This window comes from Pocillopora damicornis, chromosome 6 (assembly GCF_964200805.1).
Source record: "Pocillopora damicornis chromosome 6, jaPocDami1.2, whole genome shotgun sequence".
Lineage (NCBI taxonomy): Eukaryota > Metazoa > Cnidaria > Anthozoa > Scleractinia > Pocilloporidae > Pocillopora > Pocillopora damicornis.
This window is the reverse complement of record NC_142675.1, coordinates 21712501-21736721: the sequence shown is the minus strand read 5'-3', so window position 1 is coordinate 21736721 and position 24221 is coordinate 21712501. Positions and strand designations below refer to the sequence as shown.

At 40.0% G+C, this 24221-nt stretch overlaps 2 protein-coding genes across 2 annotated transcripts in view; both read right to left on the bottom strand.

Annotated features, from left to right (window-relative positions):
- Positions 1-835: 835 nt before the first annotated feature.
- LOC149044416 (uncharacterized) lies at positions 836-10970 on the bottom strand. Its single transcript, XM_089211054.1, has 2 exons — positions 10707-10970; positions 836-9532 (listed from the first exon to the last, which is right to left on the bottom strand). The coding sequence occupies exon 2, from the start codon at positions 9514-9516 to the stop codon at positions 1345-1347; it is 8172 nt and encodes a 2723-aa protein (XP_089067180.1). The 5' UTR covers positions 9517-9532; positions 10707-10970; the 3' UTR covers positions 836-1344.
- Positions 10971-17015: 6045 nt separating this feature from the next.
- The window catches only part of LOC113678706 (coiled-coil domain-containing protein 191), a 9257-nt gene continuing 2051 nt past the window's right edge, over positions 17016-24221 (bottom strand). The window contains exons 6-15 of the mRNA XM_089211052.1: positions 23293-23516; positions 22588-22762; positions 21498-21688; positions 21082-21349; positions 20237-20729; positions 19703-19785; positions 19008-19109; positions 18526-18822; positions 17603-17757; positions 17016-17359 (exon numbers count right to left, since the gene is read on the bottom strand). Of these exons, the coding sequence (XP_089067178.1) occupies positions 17209-17359; positions 17603-17757; positions 18526-18822; positions 19008-19109; positions 19703-19785; positions 20237-20729; positions 21082-21349; positions 21498-21688; positions 22588-22762; positions 23293-23516 (2139 nt within the window). The 3' untranslated portion in view covers positions 17016-17208. The remainder of the gene's footprint in view (positions 17360-17602; positions 17758-18525; positions 18823-19007; positions 19110-19702; positions 19786-20236; positions 20730-21081; positions 21350-21497; positions 21689-22587; positions 22763-23292; positions 23517-24221) is intronic.

Genomic DNA, 24221 nt, shown 5'->3' with positions numbered 1-24221 from the left:
ATGTGGAGCTGTTCATGAGAGGGGTCTTCAACTACGACAACGAGTCAAGTTTTCATGTCACATAGTTCACATTGCATTGTAACGCTGTTTTGAGCTCAAAGTGGGACAAATTCTGATGACAACTCGTTTAAAAAATACGCACTCATTAGTTCAAAGCTAAGGTGTTCAATAAGCCACATTTAATATGTCAGTTTCAACCATTTCAGCGATTCCCTACATCTGATGAATATTTTTTCTTCTGGCTGCCAATCACTTTACATTTTATTTCTCTTAAGAATTATTCAGTGGTTTTACTTGAGGGTCACATTTTCCCCTTAATTTTGAGTAGTCTTCATTGTAGTTTGCTAGATAATGTATTTTAATTCGGTGTTTTGAAGTATTAGAAAAGTTATCTTGCTAAACTGCATATGTGTATTTGTGTATTTCAAATACATTTCAACGGTCTTATGAATTATTTTTCTCGCATGTAAATTTTGTCGTATTCTTTCGGTTTTCATTGTATATTTATTGTACTGTAACCCGGAGATATAGCACAAAAGTAACAGACGAAGAATCTATTGAGTTTTTTGGTCAACAAAAATAATTCCCATGCATAAAATTTTCTTTGATAATAAAGTAACCTTTTCCAGGTGTTCAGTTGATAAAACGGAGCGAAATAGAAGTGGCAGTGCAAAAGTGAAGGATAATAAATATACAAAAGTATCTATGAGCATACAAGAGTCTGTGCGAGGATACAGCGGTATCTACGTATACGCATAGGGGTATCGATTAAATTGATAACATTACAGGGGTATCCCTGAGAATACAAGGGTTTGCATTACTGTAAAAGTGTATCTCTTTTTTCTTTTCTTTAAATTTATTTATTTTGGCATGTTGAATCACAATATTTCTTGTCAAAAGCTTTGCAACAAATTTCCAAAAAAATTAAGCTTAGAAAAAACCTTTTTTTCAAGTCACATTTGTTTAAAAGTCTCTTGAATTGACTAACTAATCGCCTTTGAAAAATAATTTAAAGTTTTCTTTCTTGATGAACTAATCACGTTCGAAATCTAAAAATTGTTACACTTTTCTTGGCTCGTTCACTGAACCATTGACTTATAAAAAATGGAGTTTTTTTAACTTGGAACTCTTATAAAGAGATAACACCATACGCTGGTTTGTTTCAGATCATTAAACTTGGATGTGTGATGAGCATTTTACAGAAATGCCTTCCACTGTGTATCGATCCGAGTTGTCCTTCGCACTGAGAAGGCGTCATTTTTCTACAGGCTGGTAATTAAATATTTCCGAGCTTTACTAAGTCTAATTCATTCTGCTACAGAGGTTTCATCAAAGTCATGGTTCTTAAGGTGCGCTAGGCACCAGCCAGTTTCCAAAATCAAATGTCACGTTGTCGCCTATTAACATAAATGGCGCCCATTGAGAAACTTTCTCAAAGCCGTTATTTCTCATCCACTTCCTGGCCTTATGAAGAGACTCACTGGCGCTTTCACCGCGCAACAAATGTTTGTAGAAACAAGTCATGAACTGCTCTGTGGCTGTGTCATCCAGGGCACATCGTGCCGCTAATACTGAACGAGCTCCGGATCCTAAGAACGCTCGGGCAATTCCAATAACTCCCTCGGTTCTAATCTGTCCACGAGCACTGTGACAACAACTAAGCACCACTAGTTTAGCTCGCAACCGAGTTTTGGAAATATCGGCCATCGTCAAAAGATAATCTTCTTCTCGAGGAAAAGGCGGGAGTGGGGAATGGTACTTGGGAGAAAGAGCAATCTCCCCTTTTTCGGGATCTCCATGGGCAGCAATGTGTATCAGGCTCACTGAATCTATAGCTTGGAGTACAGAATGCTTTGTCGCGGAATCTCCTATCAAAGGCGTTATGCCGAGAAGTCTTCCAATCATCTCTGCTTCCTTTCTTGCACACGGCAATGGTATTACATTTCTGCACCTTCCCTTGTAAATCACCTTTCCAACCACAGGGTCACCCACTATCAGAGCCCCGATCTGACTGTGATAGTCTGGAGGACTGTCTTGAACAAGCTTGAGAGTCGTCAGAGAGGGAACTATGCGAATCCTGTATGTCTCTGATAAATACTCGCCTCCTTCGTCAGTCAAGGCTGCAAATGGCACTTGGTACAAACAGGAATCAGGGACAATTATGATCTCGGGCTGCTTCAGTAAACTGGCCACAGGAGCGATAATTATCTTGTAACACAAGTGAAGACTTGTTTTGAAATCTTTGGCATCGTAGTCACGCAGCACTGAGCGGTTGTCGTAGTGAAATGACATTAGTTCGGTGTCATCTAAAGGATGATCTTCGCAATTCTGTTCGGGAAAAATGGCGTGGCTGCGGAAGGCTTCTTTAAAAAACTCATCCAACTCAGGCACTATTCCAGTCATCCTGTTTTTGTCCAAGCTCACTTTCTTTTCTGAAAAATGAATAGCTCCCGTCGCTTTAAATATCCAAAACCGTAAATCATTTGTACCAACCGAAATGTACAGGCATGCGCAGTCTGCTTCTTTTGTGATGATCCCTTGAATGCCACACGAAGATTGTGGATCGCTTGAAATCTGCTCTTGAAGAGGGTACCGAGCTGCCATCAAGTTGGCCAGGCCTCTTGCCCTTCTCAGCTCTTCGACGTAAAGGGCGTCTTGAGGTTTTCCAGTGGAAGAAAGCAACTCACTGAACAACTTGTAGGGAAAGGTGCCGTGCTCTTCTAAAAGACATATTTGAAACTGATCGTTTTCTTTAAGAAAACCTCTCAAAGTTTCGAACTTTTCGATGCCTTGAAAAAGATACGTAGAAGCCTCTTCAAGATGACCTTGTGACACCTTTAACGCCGTTAGAAAAAAAAGGCAGTGAAACTCGTTCAAGTTGTGTCCAATATCCCTACTTAATAGGAGAGCTTGCTTAAGGTATTCTTCGGCCGTGTCATATTTACCAAGCAAGAAGAAACACGTTCCTAAATCGTTGTAGTTGACTACTATTCCTTCTTTCATACCAATTTCCGTATGAATTGTAAGGGCTTTCTCGTAATATTGTTGAGCCTTGTCATATTCACCACACTGATATGAAATTATCCCAAGGTGTCTGTAATTTGCTGCTTCTCCGCTTCTATCACCGATACCCTTTCCAGCTGCCATTGCCTTCTTTAGATAGTCGTCAGCCTTTGCATACTTGCCAAGTGAGAGGAACAAATCTGTGAGGATTTCATAGCATATTCCTTCTCCATTCCTGTCTCCAATTTCTATTCTGATAGCGAGTGCCTTCTTCTGATATTCTTGGGCCCTGTCGTATTGACCGAGTAATCGGAACAAAATTCCTAAGTTTGCGTACCCTATTGCTTCTCCATTCCTGTCACCGATTTCTGTATTGAGAGCGAGTGCTTTTTCCTGATATTCTCGGGCCTTGTCATATTGACAGAGTGATTGGAACAAAGTTCCTAGGTTTCCATAGCTTTTTGCTTCTCCATTCCTGTCACCAATTTCTATTCTGATAGCAAGTGCTCTCTCCTGATACTCTCGGGCCTTGTCATATTGACAAAGTGATTTGAACAAAGATCCTAGGTTTCCGTAGCTTGTTGCTTCTCCATTCCTGTCACCAATCTCTATTCTGATAGCGAGTGCTTTCTCCTGATATTCTCGGGCCTTGTCATATTGATAGAGTAATTGGAACAAAGTTCCTAGGTTTCCGTAGCTTGTTGCTTCTCCATTCCTGTCACCAATTTCTATTCTGATAGCAAATGCTCTCTCCAGATATTCTCGGGCCTTGTCATATTGACCTAGTGATTGAAACAAAATTCCTAGGTTTCCGCAGATGGTTGCTTCTCCATTCCTGTCACCAATTTCTACTTTGATAGGGAGTGCTCTCTCCTGATATTCTCGGGCCTTGTCATATTGACAGAGTGATTGGAACAAAGTTCCTAAGTTTCCATAGTTTGCTGCTTCTCCATCCCTGTCACCAATTTCTATATTGATAGCGAGTGCTTTCTCCTGATATTCTCGGGCCTTTTCATAATGTCCGAGTATTTGGAACAAAGTTCCTAGGTCTCCGTAGTTTGTTGCCTCTCCATCCCTGTCACCAATTTCTATTCTGATAGCGAGTGCTTTCTCCTGATATTCTCGGGCCTTGTTATATTGACCGAGTGATTGGAACAAAGCTCCAAGGTTTCCATAGCTTGTTGCTTCTCCATTCCTGTCACCAATTTCTATTCTGATAGCGAGTGCTTTCTCCTGATATTCTCGGGCCTTGTCATATTGACCGAGTGATTTGAACAAAGTTCCTAATTTTCCGTAGCTGGATGCTTCTCCATTCCTGTCACCAATTTTTGTTCTGATAAGGAGTGCTTTCTCCTGATATTCTCGAGCCTTGTCATATTGACAGAGTGATTGGAACAAAGATCCTAGGTTTCCGTAGATGGTTGCTTCTGCATTTCTGTCACCAATTTCTACTTTGATAGGGAGTGCTTTCTCCTGATATTCTCGGGCCTTGTCATATTGACGGAGTGATTGGAACAAAGTTCCTAGGTTTCCGTAGTTCGTTGCTTCTCCATCCCTGTCACCAATTTCTATATTGATAGCGAGTGCTTTCTCCTGATATTCTCGGGCCTTGTCATATTGACAGAGTGTTAGGAACAAAGTTCCTAGGTTTCCGTAGCTTCGAGCTTCTCCATTCCTGTCACCAATTTCTATTCTGATAGCAAGTGCTCTCTCCTGATACTCTCGGGCCTTGTCATATTGACAAAGTGATTTGAACAAAGATCCTAGGTTTCCGTAGCTTGTTGCTTCTCCATCCCTGTCACCAATTTCTATTTTGATAGCGAGTGCTTTCTCCTGATATTCTCGGGCCTCGTCATATTGACAGAGTGACTGGAACAAAGCTCCTAGGTTTGCGTAGCTGGTGGCTTCTCCATTCCTGTCACCAATTTCCATTCTGATAGCGAGTGCTTTCTTTTGATATTCTCGGGCCTTATCATATTGACAGAGTGTTAGGAACAAAGTTCCTAGGTTTCCGTAGCTGGTGGCTTCTCCATTCCTGTCACCAGTTTCTATCCTGATAGCGAGTGCTTTCTTGTGATATTCTTGGGCCTTGTCATACTGACAGAGTGTTCGGAACAAAGTTCCTAGGTTTCCGTAGCTTGTTGCTTCTCCATTCCTGTCACCAATTTCTATTTTGATAGAGAGTGCTTTCTCCTGATATTCGTGGGCCTCGTCATATTGACAGAGTAATTTGAACAAAGCTCCTAGGTTTGCGTAGCTTGTTGCTTCTCGATTCCTGTCACCAATCTCTATTCTGAGAGCTAGTGCTCTCTCCTGATATTCTCGGGCTTTGTCATATTGATAGAGTGATTGGAACAAAGCTCCTAGGTTTGCGTAGCTGGTGGCTTCTCCATTCCTATCACCAATTTCTATGCTGATAGCGAGTGCTCTCTCCTGATATTCTCGGGCCTTGCTATATTGACAGAGTGATTGGAACAAAGCTCCTAGGTTTGCGTAGCTGGTGGCTTCTCCATTCCTATCACCAATTTCTATTCTGATAGCGAGCGCTCTCTCCTGATATTCTTGGGCCTTGCTATATTGACAGAGTGATTGGAACAAAGCTCCTAGGTTTGCGTAGCTGGTGGCTTCTCCATTCCTATCACCAATTTCTATTCTGATAGCGAGTGCTCTCTCCTGATATTCTCGGGCCTTGCTATATTGACAGAGTGATCGGAACAAAGCTCCTAGGTTTCCGCAGATTGTTGCTTCTCCATTCCTGTCACCAATTTCTACTTTGATAGGGAGTGCCTTTTCCTGAAATTCTCGGGACTTGTCATATTGACAAAGTGATTGGAACAAAGCTCCTAGGTTTGCGTAGCTGGTGGCTTCTCCATTCCTATCACCAATTTCTATCCTGATAGCGAGTGCTCTCTCCTGATATTCTCGGGCCTTGCTATATTGACAGAGTGATCGGAACAAAGTTCCTAGGTTGCCGCAGATGGTTGCTTCTCCATTCCTGTCACCAATTTCTACTTTGATAGGGAGTGCTTTTTCCTGAAATTCTCGGGACTTGTCATATTGACAAAGTGATTGGAACACAGTTCCTAGGTTTCCGTTGCTAGTTGCTTCTCCATTCCTGTCACCAATCTCTATTCTGATAGCGAGTGCTTTCTCCTGATAATCTCGGGCCTTGTCATATTGACAGAGGGATTCGAACAAAGTCCCTAGGTTTCCGTAGCTTGTTGCTTCTCCATCCCTGTCACCAATTTCTATTTTGATAGCAAGTGCTTTCTCCTGATATTCTCGGGACTTGTCATATTGACAGAGTGATCGGAGCAAAGCTCCCAAGTTTGCGTAGCTAGTTGCTTCTCCATTCCTGTCACCAATCTCTATTCTGATAGCGAGTGCTTTCTCCTGATAATCTCGGGCCTTGTCATATTGACAGAAGGATTCGAACAAAGTCCCTAGGTTTCCGTAGCTTGTTGCTTCTCCATTCCTGTCACCAATTTCTACTTTGATAAGGAGTGCTTTTTCCTGATATTCTCGGGACTTGTCATATTGACAAAGTGATTGGAACAGAGTTCCTAGGTTTCCGTAGCTGGTTGCTTCTCCATTCCTGTCACCAATCTCTATTCTGATAGCGAGTGCTTTCTCCTGATATTCTCGGGCCTTGTGATATTGACAGAGCGATTCAAATAAAGTTCCTAGGTTTCCGTAGCTTGTTGCTTCTCCATTCCTGTCACCAATTTCGATTTCGATAGCAAGTGCTTTTTCCTGATATTCTCGGGCCTTGTCATATTGACCGAGTGACTGGAACAAAGCTCCTAGGTTTGCGTAGCTAGTGGCTTTTCCATTCCTGTCACCAATTTCTATTCTGATAGCGAGTGCTTTCTCCTGATATTCTCGGGCCTTGTTATATTGACCGAGTGATTGGAACAAAGCTCCCAGGTTTCCACAGCTGTTTGCTTCTCCATTCCTGTCACCAATTTCTACTTTGATAGAGAGTGCTTTCTCCTGATATTCTAGGGACTTGTCATATTGAGAAAGTGATTGAAACACAGTTCCTAGGTTTCCGTAACTGGTTGCTTCTCCATTCCTGTCACCAATTTCTATCCTGATAGCGAGTGCTTTCTCCTGATATTCTCGAGCCTTGTGATATTGACAGAGTGATTCAAATAAAGTTCCTAGGTTTCCGTAGCTTGTTGCTTCTCCATCCCTGTCACCAATTTCTATTTTGATAGCGAGTGCTTTCTCCTGATATTCTCGGGCCTTGTCATATTGACCGAGTGACTGGAACAAAGCTCCTAGGTTAGCGTAGCTGGTGGCTTCTCCATTCCTGTCACCAATTTCTATTGTGATGGCGAGTGCTCTTTCCTGATATTCTCGGGCCTTGTCATATTGACCGAGTGATTGGAATAATGCTCCTAGGTTTGTGTAGCTGGTGGCTTCTCCATTCCTGTCACCAATTTCTAATCTGATAGCGAATGCTCTCTCATGATATTCTAGGGCCTTTTCATATTGACAGAGTGATCGGAACAAAGCTCCTAGGTTTCCGCAGATGGTCGCTTCTCCATTTCTGTCACCAATTTCTACTTTGATAGGGAGTGCTTTTTCCAGATATTCTCGGGACCTCTCATATTGACAAAGAGATTGGAACACTGTTCCTAGGTTTCCGTAGCTGGTTGCTTCTCCATTCCTGTCACCAATTTCTACTTTGATAGCGAGTGCTTTCTCTTGATATTCTCGGGCCTTGTGATATTGACAGAGTGATTCGAATAAAGTTCCCAGGTTACTGTAGCTTTTTGCTTCTCCATCCCTGTCACCAATTTCTATTTTGATAGCAAGTGCTTTCTCCAGATATTCTTGGGCCTTGTCATATTGACCGAGTGACTGGAACAAAACTCCAAGGTTTGCGTAGCTGGCGGCTTCTCCATTTCTGTCACCAATTTCTATTCTGATAGCGAGTGCTCTCTCCTGATATTCTCGGGCCTTGTCATATTGACCGACTGATTGGAACAAAGCTCCTAGGTTTCCACAGCTGGTTCCTTCTCCGTTCCTGTCACCAATTTCTACTTTGATAGGGAGTGCTTTCTCCTGATATTCCTTGGACTTGTCATATTGAGAAAGTGATTGAAACACAGTTCCTAGATTTCCGTAGCTGGTTGCTTCTCCATTCCTGTCACCTATTTCTATTCTGATAGCGAGTGCTTTCTCCTGATATTCTCGAGCCTTGTGATATTGACAGAGCGATCCAAATAAAGTTCCTAGGTTTCCGTAGCTTGTTGCTTCTCCATCCCTGTCACCAATTTCTATTTTGATAGCAAGTGCTTTCTCCTGATATTCTTGGGACTTGTCATATTGACAGAGTGATCGGAACAAAGCTCCCAAGTTTGCGTAGCTGGTGGCTTCTCCATTCCTGTCACCAATTTCTAATCTGATAGTGAGTGCTCTCTCCTGATATTCTCGGGCTTTGTCATATTGACCGAGTGATCGGAACAAAGCTCCTAGGTTTCCGCAGATGGTTGCTTCTCCATTCCTGTCACCAATTTCTACTTTGATAGGGAGTGCTTTCTCCTGATATTCTAGGGATTTGTCATATTGAGAAAGTGATTGAAACACAGTTCCTAGGTTTCCGTAACTGGTTGCTTCTCCATTCCTGTCACCAATTTCTATCCTGATAGCGAGTGCTTTCTCCTGATATTCTCGGGCCTTGTCATATTTACCGAGTGAATGAAACAAAGCTCCTAGGTTTGCGTAGCTGGTGGCTTCTCCATTCCTGTCACCAATTTCTATTGTGATGGCGAGTGCTCTCTCCTGATATTCTCGGGCCTTGTCATATTTACCGAGTGAATGAAACAAAGCTCCTAGGTTTGCGTAGCTGGTGGCTTCTCCATTCCTGTCACCAATTTCTATTGTGATGGCGAGTGCTCTCTCCTGATATTCTCGAGCCTTGTTATATCGACCGAGTGAATGAAACAAAGCTCCCAGGTTTCCGTAGCTGGTTGCTTCTCCATTCCTGTCACCAATTTCTATTCTGATAGCGAGTGCTTTCTCCTGATATTCTCGGGCCTTGTTATATTGACAATGCGATTGGAACATTTTTCCGAACTTTGCGTAACATTTTGCCAAGCCATGCTTGTTTCCCATTGTTTTCATGATGTTGATTGCTGATCCGTAAAATTTCCAGGCCTCCATTAATTTACTTTGTATCTGAAGTATTTCTGCCATCCTTAAATGTAGCCATCCTTTTTCAGCGGTGTCATTAGAGTCTAGATATAGGAGGAGTTCCCTGAGGTATTTTTCTGAACTTGTGTAATCCTTTATAGAAACGTAAGCACAGATTAATTCTTCGTAGATTTCTCGGAATGTAAAGTTTGCCAATGAACTTTCGATAGCCTGCGCTTGACTGTGTAATATAATCAAACATTCCTTGTACACCTCGATGGCTTGCAACACGCGACTAGTTTTGCGAAGGAACTCGGCGACCATTATACCTATGGAGATAGCTGATATGGCTTCTTTTATGCTGTTCATCTTGACCCTGTTTCCTCTAAGTTTGAAAAAAAAGGAGAAATTAGTGAAAACTTATACTTGGATTGTTTGTAGAAAATCTTTTTGGTTTTAAATTTCAAATTGCAATTTTTATGTTCACCTCCCCGCCTTGTAGTCTTTTTGTATTCACGCGCGGCGCACGTTATATCACAAATAGTAAATCATGTCAAAGAACTCTAACCTTGACATTGGAAAACTGACGGGGACATTTTTCGCGTAGTTTTGTCGCTTGTCTCAACGGAGTTTAGTTAATTGTTTTTGGGCTTTCATTCGCGCAATTTCTCTAACCCTTTGTTTTGAATTTAAGAAGTTTCAGAGTTTTTTTTTAGCCAAATATTGTGGTTCATTTAACAAGTTTGATTCATATTTTCTGCGGAGTTTGGACTCCAGCGTCTATTTTCGTAGATGGATTTTTGTCACACTGTCCATCAAAGAGGAACACACTTTTGCCGTCTGTTCTACTGGAGTGTTCGTTGTTCTGTCACGCGAATCGTGCAAATCAGAGACCAACTGGAAAATTTAAGTGGCTAACAGAACACAAGAAGTTTTATTTGATCTGCTGATTCATATCTAGTTCACAGTAATACAATACAATTATCTAAGAAGGAGCAATGCTCTTAACAAATCCGATATACTGGGCTCTCAAGGGGCTCGTGTTGCATCATACTGCTGTTAATTTTAAACTGCCTAGCCCATATCTTAATAATAATCGCATCTCCTTACAACAAGTTTTTGTTTGTAGAAATGAGATCAGATAGTAGGTTTCCTTTAATCTGCTTACTAAAAGTATATTATGACTCACAGGTTTTGCATGTGTTGGGAGAATGTTCCATATTAGCTATCTCTGAATAAAGGTCCTGTATTCTATGGAGTGGTTATAATTTTCCGTACATAATCGACATGAACTTTATTTGATGATCTTGCATTTTGATTGTGTAACCCCTTGTGAAATTAAAGGTGCATTATTCGTCGATGTTTGTGGAAAAGTATTGTAAATTATCTTATTCAATGGAAGAAGTCATAGTTTCCTTTCAAAGGGGGGGGGGGGGGAAACAGTGAGATTTTTATATGCTGTTAATGTTGTTATTCTTATGATTTTCTTTTGTGGTTTTCATAAAGATACTAGTGTTGTGTGGATTCCTAAAACAGTCGGCATCATTAATGTATACTACCTTGAAAAGTTAGGAATGTTCCTTATTCATTTTGATGAAGGGGACTTGTATGAGATCTTCCGAAGGAGGTCAACTTTTTCCTAGAAAAAGGAAGAGAAAAATTCATGGTGAAAAGTTGGGAATTTATCAAAATTATTTTTTTTTTATTTTTTTTCACGCCATCAAACTGAAAGTAAACGGGCTAAATTGTCTTAAAGCCAAGAATTATCGAGAAAATTTATACCAATCTGGCTTTTTCTTTCGGAGTCGATTATTTTCCACTGAGTAGGCGATCGCCCGAATTTCAGACAAAAGTTGGTTGGTGGTGTAGTTTGAGGGGGCCAATTTTATTTCCCTTCATAGACTGTAAATACAATGACCGTAAAGAAATAAACATTATTTCTTTCCGCTGCAAAAATGATAAGTTGACAAACAGTCGATCGATACCAACATTTTGATACATTCATGATATCTTCCTCAGCCAGCCATTTTAATATTTCGGACCAGCATTGGATGTCATGCTGATGACTGCCGAAAAGTTTCATTTTTCACAGGTTTTTCCCTTTTGGGGTAAAACGTCAATACTCTTGTATGCCCTTATATATTTAATTTTGGATTTTAAAGCGCCGAGCGAAAACCAAGGATATCGCCCGGCGGAATTATCCGTTGAGCGTTAGAGACAAATTTAATTTTTAAATCGTTTCTAGTTCTGTTGTATTCGTGTTAACGGCCGCACATAGTGGATCGTTTAAGAATTAAAAAAATCCCAATTCCTTTAAATATTATCTGATAGTTTATGAGTTCATGTTTTCACTGTTTTTGTTAAATATCATGGATCACAGTTCCCATTTTTCCTTCAAGTTATCAAAAATTTGGTAACAACAGGTTCACCTACTCAGACTTCTCGGGAGGGTAACCAAAAGGATCTTCGGTTGCTTGTAACCAGTTCCCTCAACAGAAATGATAATGAAACATCATGGTTTACTCCGAAATCCTTGTTAGATGCTGCTATAAAACTCCTCTCCGCCGGCTTACCCGTTAAAAAATATATCCACCCCAATCATCCATTACTATTGGAAAGTAAAACCTCCGGAAAATTCTGAGTAATCAGGGGTACCTGACATCAGAAGGAAAAATCACTCGTTCTTTGAAGGAAGTTTCGATGAAATTTAGGAAAGAAAAATCTGTGGAAAAACTTCACCAATTCAGGCAAAAGGAAGCCATATTTTTCACATAACGGTTGGAATTCTGTGCGAGGTTGGTGCGTTGGTAGAAAAAATATCCATGGTGCAAAGTCGGGAATTTATCAAAATTATCTTTTTTGTATCTTGTCACGTCATCAAACTGAACTGTAAACGGACTGAACCGGCATAAAGCCAAGATTTAGGAGTCAATTTTTTTCTATCGCCCAAATTTCGGATATAAATTGATGGGGTGTAGTTTGAGGGGGCTAATTGTCTTCCCTTTCATAGACTGCAAATGTAATGAGCGTAAAGTAAATAAACATTGTTTCTTTTCGCCATTAAAATGATAAGTTTACAAACAATCACTCGATACCAACATTTTTATGCATTCATGATATCTTCCTCAGCCAGCCAATTATACACTTCGGAACAGCATTGGATGTCATGTTGATGACTGGCGAAACGTTTCATTTTTCACAGGTTTTTCCCTTTCGGGGTAAAACGTCAGTTCCCTTGCATGCCGTAATATATGTAATTTTGGATTTTATAGCGTCACGCGAAAACTAAGGATATCGCCCTGCGCAATCATCCGTTGAGTGTTAGAGACAAATTTAATTTTCAAATTGTTTCTAGTTCTGTTGTATTCGTGTTAACGGCCGTACATCACGGATCGTTTTAGAATTAAAATCCCCAACTCCTTAAAATATAATCTGATAGTTTATAAGTTCATGTTTTCACATTTTTCCTTCAAGTTATCAAAATTTGGTAACAACAGGTTCACCTACTCAGACTACTCATGAAGGTTACTTGCATTCTGGCAACGGGTAACTTAAACCCACTCCATGGGTCTTATACCCACTCCAATTATCCATTACTATTGGAAAAAGAAACTTCCGGTAAATTCTGAGTAATCAGAAGTACCTGACATCAGAAGGAAAAATGACTCGTTCCGGAAACCTAGGAACTTTGTTCCGATCATTTGGTCAATTTTACTCGTTACGGAAACCTTGGAACTTTGTTCCGATCACTTGGTCAATTTTACAAGGCCTGAGAATATCAGGAAAAGCACTCGCTATCAGAACATAAACTGGCGACAGGAGTGAAAAAGCAAACCTAAGAACTTTGTTCCATTCACTTGGTCAATATGACAAGGCCCGAGATTATGAGAAGAAACAGAATTTTCAATTTTGATAATTCGGCTAATCGCCCGCAGCACTACTTTTCAAGTTTAAATCGCTTGCCGGAGTAAAGAGAATATGTAAACTCAAATAGATGACCGATGTTGTACATTCTTATTCAGATTAACACCCTTATAAGATAAACGGAGAGAGCAAATTGTTGTCTTTTAAGGGTACAACACTTATCAACCTAGCCGTTCTTTCTATTTACCAACTTTGTCTTCGATGACGCAAATCGCACTTACTGGAAAATGAACAACTCTTGAAGAGATAGTCATCGAGCACAAATAGCTTACCTTTTCAAGATAGAAGCTCCAATTTAGCACTGTAACAATTCTTGTAATTAATTTTGTGTTAAAAATCCAACGGTTCTTGCAAAAAAATGGTTACTGAGCGCGGATGTTAACTGCAACCAAAGTGAATTGTTTCAGTTTTGCATGTTCACATCTGTCATCGGTAAAAAAGTTAGACGTACAAAACCGAAATACATGCATTTACGAAGATTAGATGGCGCCGCTCTAAAAGTAGGATAACAAATATCCGTCTCTCCTTATTTTTCCTCCATGGAAGGAACAAAATGAATTTCATTTAAGCTTTTGTAACGGACATTCGGAATTCATATTTTTCACATAACGGTTGGAATTCTACGCGAGGTTGGTGCGTTGGTAGAAAAAATCCACGTTTAAAAGTCGGGAATTTATCAAAATTATTTTTTTGTCTCTTGTCACGCCATAAAACTGAAAGCCAACGGACTGATACGGCTTAAAGCCAAGAATCATCGAGAAAATTTATACCAATCTGGCAAAGTCTTTCTTTCCGAGTCAATTTTCTTTCGATTTTGGAAGTCCATTTCTTTCGATCGCCCAAGTTTCGGACAAACATTAATGGGGGGTAGTTTGAGTGGGCTAATTTAGCAAAAAAAACTGCAAGTTCATTTCTTTCGATCGCCCAAATTTCGAACAAAAATTAATAGGGTGTAATTTGATGGGGCCGATTTTGTTCCCTTTCATAAACTGCAAATGTAATGAGCGTAACTTAAATAAATATTGTTTCTTTTCGCCATAAAAATAGTAAGTTACACGTTGCGTCCTGGCAACAGGTAACTTATACCCACTCCAATTATCCATTGCTATTGGAAAGTGAAGCCTCCGAAAATTCCGAGTAATCAGAAGTACCTGACATCAGAAGGAAAAATCACACGTTCTTTGAAGGAAGTTTCGATGAGATTCAGGAAAAGAATATGTGGAAAAAACGTTACCTATTCAGAAAAAAAGGCTTTTCAATAATTTGAAAATTCTTTTCAAATTCTTGGAAAGTAACAAGCTACGGGAACCTAGGAACTTTGTCCCGATCACTTGGTTAATTTTACAAGGCCCGATCATATCAGGAGAAGGCACTCGCCATCAGAAAAGAAATTGGCGACAGGGATAAAAAGGAGAGCTATGGAAACCTAGGAACTTTGTTCCATTCACTTGGTCGATGTGACAAGGCCCGAGATTATGAGGAGAAATAGAATTTCAACTTTTGATATTTCGGCTATTCGCTCGGTGCACTACTTTTCAAGCTTAAATCGCTTGCTCGAGTAAAGAGGAAATATAAACTCAAATAGATGACCGATTTTGTACATTCTTAGGAAAATTCCTCTTTGTTAGAGCGCTCCAGGATCATTATTAAGCTTTCCCTCCCTAAAAGATGTATCATTTCTCACTTACATGAAGCGAGATCCTCTCGATTATGACATCACGTGATTGTTACGATATTTCCGTCTTATTTAGATTAACACCCTAACGAGATAAACGAAGATAGCAATGTGTTGTCTTTAAAAGTTACAACACTTATCAACCCAGCCGTTCCTCTTATTTGCCAACTTTGTCTTCGATGATGATGAAATCGCACTTACTGGAAAATGAAATAGCTTACCGTTTCGAGATAGAAGCTTTAATTCAGTACTGTAACAAATCTTGATTGCAATTTTGTGTCAAAAATCCAACGGTTCTTGCAAAGCAATGTATACTGAGATCGGATGTTACGTGCAACCAGTGAATTGTTTCATTTTTGCATGCTCACATCTGTCATCGGTAAGAAAGTTTGACGTATAAAACCGAAATACATTTTTATCAGATGGCGCCGCTATATCCGCATATCCGTCTCTCCTTATCTTTCCTTCGGTGGAAGGAACAAAATTAATTTCATGTAAGCTTTTGTAATGGACTTTCCAAATTCATATTTTTCACATTACGGTTGGAATTCCGCTCGAGGCTGGAGCGTTAGTACATAGCCCTTCCGCTAACTCAGAGAATGTCGGAATTTAACCTTCAGAGAAGGTAGCTTGAAAGAAATCATCATGTCCAGTGTCGGTTAAAATACCAGTTAATTCGTCGATTTTAGTCAAGTTTGGTGGGTCTAGGTGGGGTTAAAAACGTTAAACCTTCTTTGCCGCCTACGTATTTCTTTCAATTTCTATCGCACACATCAGAATTCTTTTCCGTCAAGTCATTTATCACATCATTCATAACTGAACGAGGTTCTGGACGGCGATCTTTCGTGTTCGTTTAATTTCTTCCCCAAACCTCTACTCGCATTCAGCTCGCAAACGAGGTTCTGCCGAGGCATTAAATGTATTTTGAGTTAACCGTTTACGTCTTTGGCCGAAATGAATGCATTCCTTTTGCATTTTAAATCGAGATAAAGCCTCCGAAGAAACTACCGAAGTTGGATGATATTTGAGGCCAAAGAAAACTTTCAACTTTTTTTAACCAAGCGGTGTATGCACTCCGATTGCGTTGCATTGTGGTAGCTTCATTTTCAATATTGCGATGAAAGCAGTAGAAATCGGCAGATTTTTACTGAACATTCCGCAAAAGTTAGGCTGTTTCTTTTTCCTTTCACCATAGGTAAATGTAATTTGATTTATTATGAATGCGTAAAAGGATTTGTTGTACGCATTTGTCGGGTATTCTATTGTTCTCATGGACAAACGTAATCACTGTTTTTTTAGTATGTGATTTGAGATCGGTTTTCGAGTAAGTCAAATTTGATGTACGTCGTACTTTTAGAGCCTTTCAAAGATTTGAATGGCCGCTTTGATCATTCTTCAACAGCTCTGACGAAAAGCTCTCAGACGCTCTCCAACGGTACATGTGTTTCTCCGCATTTTAAGTGCTAGTGTTTGAGAGCGATAACGACCGAGAAGAGGCCTATTGTTGCGTTACACAGCGTTACTTTCCTAAGTAAAAACAAATTAACTAATCGCAAGTGTTGTATGGTAAATCTACTATCTTGATCATTGAATGAAGGACAGGTGAATTAGAGCAATGGAAGGAGTCACTTGACCAATGAACAACTTTACAATGCACATGGCGACGCGCCGGGTAAGCCGGAAAGCAAAAGGCAGTCGATCGTTAAAAGGTGTTGATAGACTTGTGCGACTCCTGCCATTCGCTCAGCTGTTATTAGGATATCTTTTAATGACTTTTGTACTTGATGAAATTATTACAATAAAATTTCGTTGATTGATTGAGTAATGTAAAACTTAAATAAATAAAATAAAAAAGTGAAAAACTGGAAAAAAAATACTGTACACACTATCACGAATTGCTATTTCCGTTTTCCTTTTCATCCGGCCCATACTTCTACCAAATGGCCCATAACTTTACAAAGTTATGGGCCAATTGTCTAATTTGCCTTTCCCAATCCCTGCATTGTACATCTAAACGAAATGTTTCCAGGGAAGCCGTTTGCGGGTTCAAATGGGACGTACATGTAGTAGAAATTCTGACGATGGAACGATAAGAGAAGGTATTTTGAACGCTAGGGATTTATGAAAAGGAAGGTTTTGTATATCCGCACAATTATACGTTAGTTCGCAAAAGTAGAAAGCGGTTTCTGTACTCTTTAAATGTAAGACCATTAAGAAAAATCGAGGACTACATGACCAGTTAAAACCGCCATTCTATTAGGGACAATTGTACCTCTTGGATAGATTTTTAATTGAGATGTATTGTTTGTAAATAAAAATACTTCTAAGAAAGAATTCGAGCGGGATTTTGAATCCAAGTTCTCGCCCTGCAGCTAGACGATCAGGAAAAATTCTTGGTCCTAGCTTTGCGTGAACAAAGATGCGGAAGTCTAGGGAGAGGTCACGCGGCGCTCTTAGGATGATCAGGGTGATGTTTCCGTTAACGACTGAAAATCAGGCAGCCATGAGTGAACTCTTTTCCTCAAGTCCGCCCTCCTGACTTCCTTTTCTCGTTCTGATCTCAACATTGGTATGTACTTTTTCCAGTAGACCATTGCGAGTTTCTTCAATCGCCTATGAATGTAACCGAAACATCAACTCAAAGCAAAGACATTGACACTGGCGCTTGAGGAAAGCGCGGGAAAACAATCCTACGCTGCCACAAGCGCCAAGAAAAACGGCGGGAAGGCATCGATCTGTTTCTACGCACGTTAAAAAATACAACACAGTGATCAACAAATACCAAACTGAAAAAGGACACAAAACTAATCAAAAACTCTATCTGAAACAAAGGAAAGACATTCTATGTGCTTTTACCATTCATTGTGTTCCTCGGCTGCCCTCTCCTTTTCCCATAACAGGATCTGTTGCTCGGTAACGTAATCCTGCCAGAGTCTGAAGTATTTTTTCACAAGGTACGAGGAACAATAATCTTCGGCGACCAACTGCAGTCTGACAGCATGCTGGCCAAACTGCAACATACACAACAGTAATTTTGTTGGATTTCTGACCAAAGTGTCCAACGATAATAGAATGTAATTCAAACTAAACAGTCGAACCCAGAGTTTTAACTAAGAAAAAAAAGAGCACGATACTCGAATCCAAAAAGATAGTTGTCACATTGCGCCGGTTACACATATCTCGCTTGCTTGTTCAACCACAACCAAGGTTACCTCATCAGCCAATCAGAAAAAAAATTACCAACTAGAATTCAAAGTAAAATCAAGCAAACTTCCTGGAACGGGGAAAAAATCGAGTGAAGTCTGGCGAGCAGGCCTTCATTAATAGCGCTGCAGGACGCGAGTTTCTCCGCCCACGGGAAGTTTTCAGAAGTGTCCGGGAGAGGTTTGCTGAGTGTCTTGCATTAATTATCAGTGCTTCTCCCTTGAACTCCCAAGATCTAAGTGATAATTCTCCCCTTTAACTGCTACACATTTCCTTGGAAATTAGTTATGAGAATTTGGTGTTTTAACAAGAAAAGAACTCCTACCCAATGAGTTTGAGTATTCTCATTACATATATGCTGGATGATGTGTGGATATCAAAGGGAGAAGTTACGCGTTTATCACTTCTGGGAGTTAAAGGGTTAACCCCTTGCAGACTTCTCACCCGCTGGCCTTGCTCAAGGCTTCATACTTCCCTCGTGCGGAGAAACACTCGTCCCGAAGCGCTAATAATGAGCGTCTTCCCGCACACTATCTAAAGTAATCTGGTTGTGATTGGGGTTGTCGTTTTCTGACCTTTCTCCACTGTCTCCACATTCGTCGCAACAAAATATTTTGGTGCAACGCTTCTGATGCCTCAAGTCTATCTTCATTCGCTCTTCTTGTGAAATCCAGCCACGGATGGAAACATCTTGTAAGCAACAGTCTATTATGATGTAATACTGCACATGACATATTTTCCCGTGTCGTCTCCACTAGATGTCTCCACGGTGACAAGCCGTACTTTTTCAGCAGGACACAAGCGTAGTGCTGGGTTGCTAGGGAAATCTGCTCTCGGTTTTGTTCTAACTGCCGTTGTTTCTCGAGCTCTCGCTGTGACAAAGGGACAATAGAACTCTGTATATCGCAACTCGATGTTCAAATAACAAATTCACGTACAAAAGCGTTTAGGCTATCCTTTACAAAGCCCGAAACTCCCGAAGTGCATCAAGGATGATGATCATCGGCTTATTCGCGTTGGGAGAAAATAGATATTTAATAGATAACGAGTTTCTCACCTCTCTAGCGATGCGTTTCTCTTCTCTTCTTTTTTGTAACGCTTCTTGTTTCTCCGCTAACAATTCTGCTTCTTTACGCTCTTGTTCCTTTTTGAGAAATTCCTGCCATTATGGTAATACTATGTGTAAGCATGAAAAAGCTGAAAAAGTTTTGACAGTGTTATGTGTGACACAATCTTTCACGCATGGTAAAATAAGTCACACTGGAGGAAGAAACAATAAAACCTGGTGTTTGTGGGCTCAAACGATTCTTGTCATACGCATGACCAATGGAACCATAAGTTTTTCTTACAGGAACTACCTTAAATTTTTGAGATTTTTTTATTGTTACCCAGTGTTCATGACGGCAATAAAATCAAGCAAAGCGACATGTTGTCAACAGAACACGCGGAGAGAGTTTTGTTAAAGACCCTTTGCAGTGACTTGCCACGTGCGTCGATCTTACCCTTAGCACTTCAATCTCGGTATACATAGTCTCCTAACTGTTCTCGATAATTTATTATGGTATTGACAAGAATAATCTGTGAAACGATGAAGAGTTGTTATAGTTCGTGATCATCCCCTTCATTCTCGCGACTTGAATGTTTCAGGATTTCAGTAGTGATGTTGTAGAAATTGGATGCTCTTCACTCGTGAATTTTACGGCTAAAAGCAGAAATGCGCACAATTCAGAGTTTATTAAAGTGTTCACGTACCAGTCTCTCCTCTTCCGCCTTTCTCTTTTTTTCGTCCAAAGCTTTCTTTCGCTCCTGGCGTTTCTGAGCACGTTCCTCCATGGCTTGAAAGGAAGCCAAGTTAAGTTAGTATTGGTCGTTGCCTAGATAGAATCTTGTTGAAAAATCATTATCCAAACTTTGTCGAGAAAACCACAATCAACATGATAATATTTTTTGATGCATTACCATCAAAATATGACTTTTACACTGCAATAATAATAGGGAAAGAATTTAGGATTGAAAAGATGAGAAAATAAAGAAATAAACGAGAATTCTTTTTACTAGGGAGGAAGTGTTTGAAATTGTTATTGCAAATGAGCCGTGGTTGAGGTGAATTTTGTCGACAAGAACATACCAAACGAGTGGAGAAAGCTTTTCACGCTGGTTTCTTCGCTCCCGGCTAGAAGCGAAACTAGGGCAGAATAATCAGTCATCGGTCGCCAGAAAAGTTCATGTTGCCATAATATGATGCAAAATATGACTCACGTCTACGAGATTTACTGTATAACTTACCCAGATGTAACGGTTTTGTGGTTGGCTTCTGTGATTTGACAACGGCTTCTCGTGAAGTGTACTTACTAGGTACGGAGGATCTGTCATTGTCCAACGAAGTACTACTGGCTGATCGCCCAGTTAAAACATGTTCTCGAGATTCCGCCTCTTGTGAATCAAGTCTTTCATCAGATTTACTCTTTGAAAAACCTGGGTTAGTTTTCTTGTCTTCATTTTTCGCTTCTTCTCTATTTTTGGTTGTAGAATAAAGTGTCTTAATGTTTTCCACTTCACTGTAACTGCGTTGCCGATTGGATTTACTCCTAGCCTCTCTGCCTGTCTGGAATTCTCTCTTGGATTGCTCCTTTCTCTGTTGCTCGCTCCAAGCTGGTTTAATTATTGGTGGTTTGTCACTAACTTTAGTCCTTCTTGAGGAAATCTCCTCTGGATCTATTACATTTGTCAAGGAATGTTTCTGGTTTACCGTCCTTGCAGGTTGTGAGAAAATTTCGTCCTAAGAAGTACAAACAACAATCATAATTTTAATAACCCCATTTTTAATGCACCATTCCTCGAGTCGTTCATTTAACAAATAGATTCAAAGTTGCTGTGCGTCTGTTTAGCAATAGATCACAGATGACGTCAAAATGTGGTAAGAACGAAAACGTGGCACAGGGGACCAGTCGAGTGTGTCACTGATGTTCTTACCATATCAACCTGCATTACAGGTTTAGGCGTGAAGTTTCGGCTTAGAACGAATCGTGCTTCGTGGTTGTGGTTTAGCGAAGAAATTTTACTAAAAACAACCTCCCTGCTTCGCAAAACACAGCTTATTTTCCAGCGGCGCTTAAATCTCCAAGCCTTACCAGTTTTCTCGCAGTGCTTGAGCTCTGCACATCCTTATCATCTTCAATGTCTTGAAGTTCTAACCCCGTGTTAGTATTTTCCCCCCGCTCACTCCATAATCTGCCAGTAGCTGCTGCTTGCAGTAACGCCGCCATCTTTTGTGTCTTTTTTTCGTGTTCTTCTTGAAGCTGTCTTCTTTCTTGTTCTCTTTTCACCCACTGTTGCCACGACCGAAGGCAGCGTAGCAACAAATGACGACGATGGAATTTTAAAGACAATTGCTCCTTTCTGAAACATTAAGAAATTTTTGGCTGAGAAATTTTATAAGGTGAAGAGTATTCATTAGACTTGAATTGCTTCTCTGTTTGCGACCAGTCCTTGAGATTAGAGAAGGATTACCGGAGAGAATCGGCAAGCAAACACAAATTACATATACCTGTGCTTTTCTTTCATCTCCATGGTGATTGTTTGAGCCTCCTTATCAGATCTTATGTGATTGACGTAGGCCAACCATGCATTCCAAGCTCTTAGTTTACAACGCCAGTCAGACATAGCTTTTGCTTTACCAAGTTTGATCCTCTGTGATGCAACAACTGAATACCAAGCTGAGAAGTGTCTCTGGAGAATCTGATATCAAGTAAAAGAGAAAATAATGAGACTGATTTGGTATTTAGTGCATATTCAACCACTATAATGTAATTTCACCAAATAACGCCGAGACAACTAAAAATACTTGAGACCCTAATACATTGCAGTTTACCAATTTGACCGGTTTGCAGGAAAGAGACTCGTTTCACCTTTAGACAAACAGAGATCGAATACGAATGGAAAACAGGTATAACGGAGAGATAATGGTCAAACTGGACGTTAAAACGCTCGAAAACTACTCCTTTACAAACATGTAAATCCCTTGTCATTAATCTTTTCGCTTTATCCAATCGAATTGAACACATTTCACTGCCTCTCTGTGCTGTGTACATCAATAGCGAACCTGTATAACAATCCTTTCCGATCAAATTGACCATATTTTACTTGCTGTCTGTGCTATCTATAAAATTATATTGCCAGGTTACACTCCTTTCCGTCTCCTTCAAACCACGCGGGAAAAACGTGCAAGGAGAGAGCGCCGCGCGAGAGCCGCGCGAGAGCACAATTTTGCTCTATACATTTGCAAGACTCCTGCTGTTCTCACCCGTATTCCTTTGAGCAAAAAGGAAACGGAAAAGAACGCTTCGCAGGCGAGACGTTACCACACGCAGTCTAGCAATAAAAACATAAGACAGGGTGACATTTGATAAAGGAGAAAAGTTTCTACAGAAAAATGCGTTGCTGCGTCAGTGAGGGTATTAAAAGATAATGATCAACTGAGTTGATATGTAAATTGGCCACCGTAAAGAGTTTATAAAGCTGATGTATTAGCGTTAGCCCTTTGTTAGACGTTGGAAACTTCAGTTAGCATAACACTAGGTAAAATTACAGACTCTAAGAAACAAAATCTTTCAACAATTAACATAATTTGAGTATACCCTAAGACTGTTGCTGGCCTCTTTTGCTGCCCTCTTCTCCATCTGTTCCAACAACATTCTTCTCATCTCCTCTTTATCTTCTGCGTCCCTCCTCAGCTGTTCTTCCTTCTTCCTCTGCTCTTCCTCGAGATATTGCCGAGCCAGCAACTCCGCTTCCTTCTCTTTGCGCCGCTCACTATGAAGCAATGACAACAACATCAAGCAGACATCTGATCAGAATAAAGAAAAATATGAAATGGGGATTATCATTTGATCCAATGCCAAATTCTCCAAACTAACATCACAGGAATTGTAAGGCAGACAGTAAGGAGAATTATTAACAAGATCCTGGGAGTGAAAGGGTTAAAGGTACTCACTTGTGGACTAGGCAGTAAAACACTTTGTTGTCCTGATCTGAAATAAATTTTAACCTTAGACCGCTGGGATTTTTCATAAGACTGGCTACTCAAACAAAGTTTTCTATAGACCCTTGAGATATTGCTAATTTGAAAAATTGCTGACATAAACTATTAAAAAATCATTCACAACAGGATCACATGCAATTTGTGGCAATGGTCATTACCACAAACAAGCCTTCACCATGGCTTGATGACAGCGTATCAGATAAATATAGCAATCAGATAACACCACTTAAACAACATCTGCTTGAGGTTGTACAGATATTGTTACAGATAATTTTAATCAAAGCACTTCAAACCAGCTCACTTGTCTAGTTTTTCCTTGGTAGCCTTCTTCTCCTCTTCCATAGCTCTGCGGATCTTGGTCATTTCTTTTTGTATTTGATCCTCTTCTCTTTTGAGTTTTGCTTGTTGCTCTCTTTCTTCCCTGAGCAAATGTTGACGAGCTTCTGCTTCTGCTTGCTTACGAGCTGCATTTTCTCTTCGTTTCTTTTCTATATCCTTCTGTCTTGCTTGACTTTTCTCTTTCACCTAATACAATGGTAGAATTATGTTTGCATTTAAGCTCTCAGGAGTGGAGTTGTTCACAATGCTCTTTTTTAATTGACAGGTTTCATTAACAAATAAACATGTATCTCCTGTGTCTTGAATTTTTGCTCTGGATGAAATACATCAGAACAAGAGTGACTGTGACTTTTCCTTCTGTTGTATCATAACATAACCTAAATTCTTAGGAGTTACAACAATTGCCATTGAAAAAAAACCCCAAAAAAAACCAGCTATAATGTTCAGAGGGATGTTAGTGGGGTTTGGGTGAGGAGATGGGAGAAAATTGGTATGCCATACCAGGGTTCTACCATCCTGGTTTTATATATCAACTATTTTGTCACGGATTTTAGTACAGTAACTTGACCTACATTATAAAGACATTTTTGGCTGCTTTTGTGTTTTGTGTTCCATAAAGAAAATTGTGAAACATTTTCACTAGCATAGGATTTAAATCTAAATTCCTTCTTTATTGTAGAGCCAGCTCAATTTTCTATCATGTTTAACCCTTTAAATCCTAAGAGTGACTAGCATCTAATTTCTCCCTACAATTCACTGCTGAATCACATATTAAGGTCATAAGAATAAAGGAAATGATCACCAACTTAAGAAGCTCTTAATTGATAAACAAATTCTTCTTGTTAGCATCTTAAGAAATGTATGGAGAACAGTATGGAGAATATGCATAAT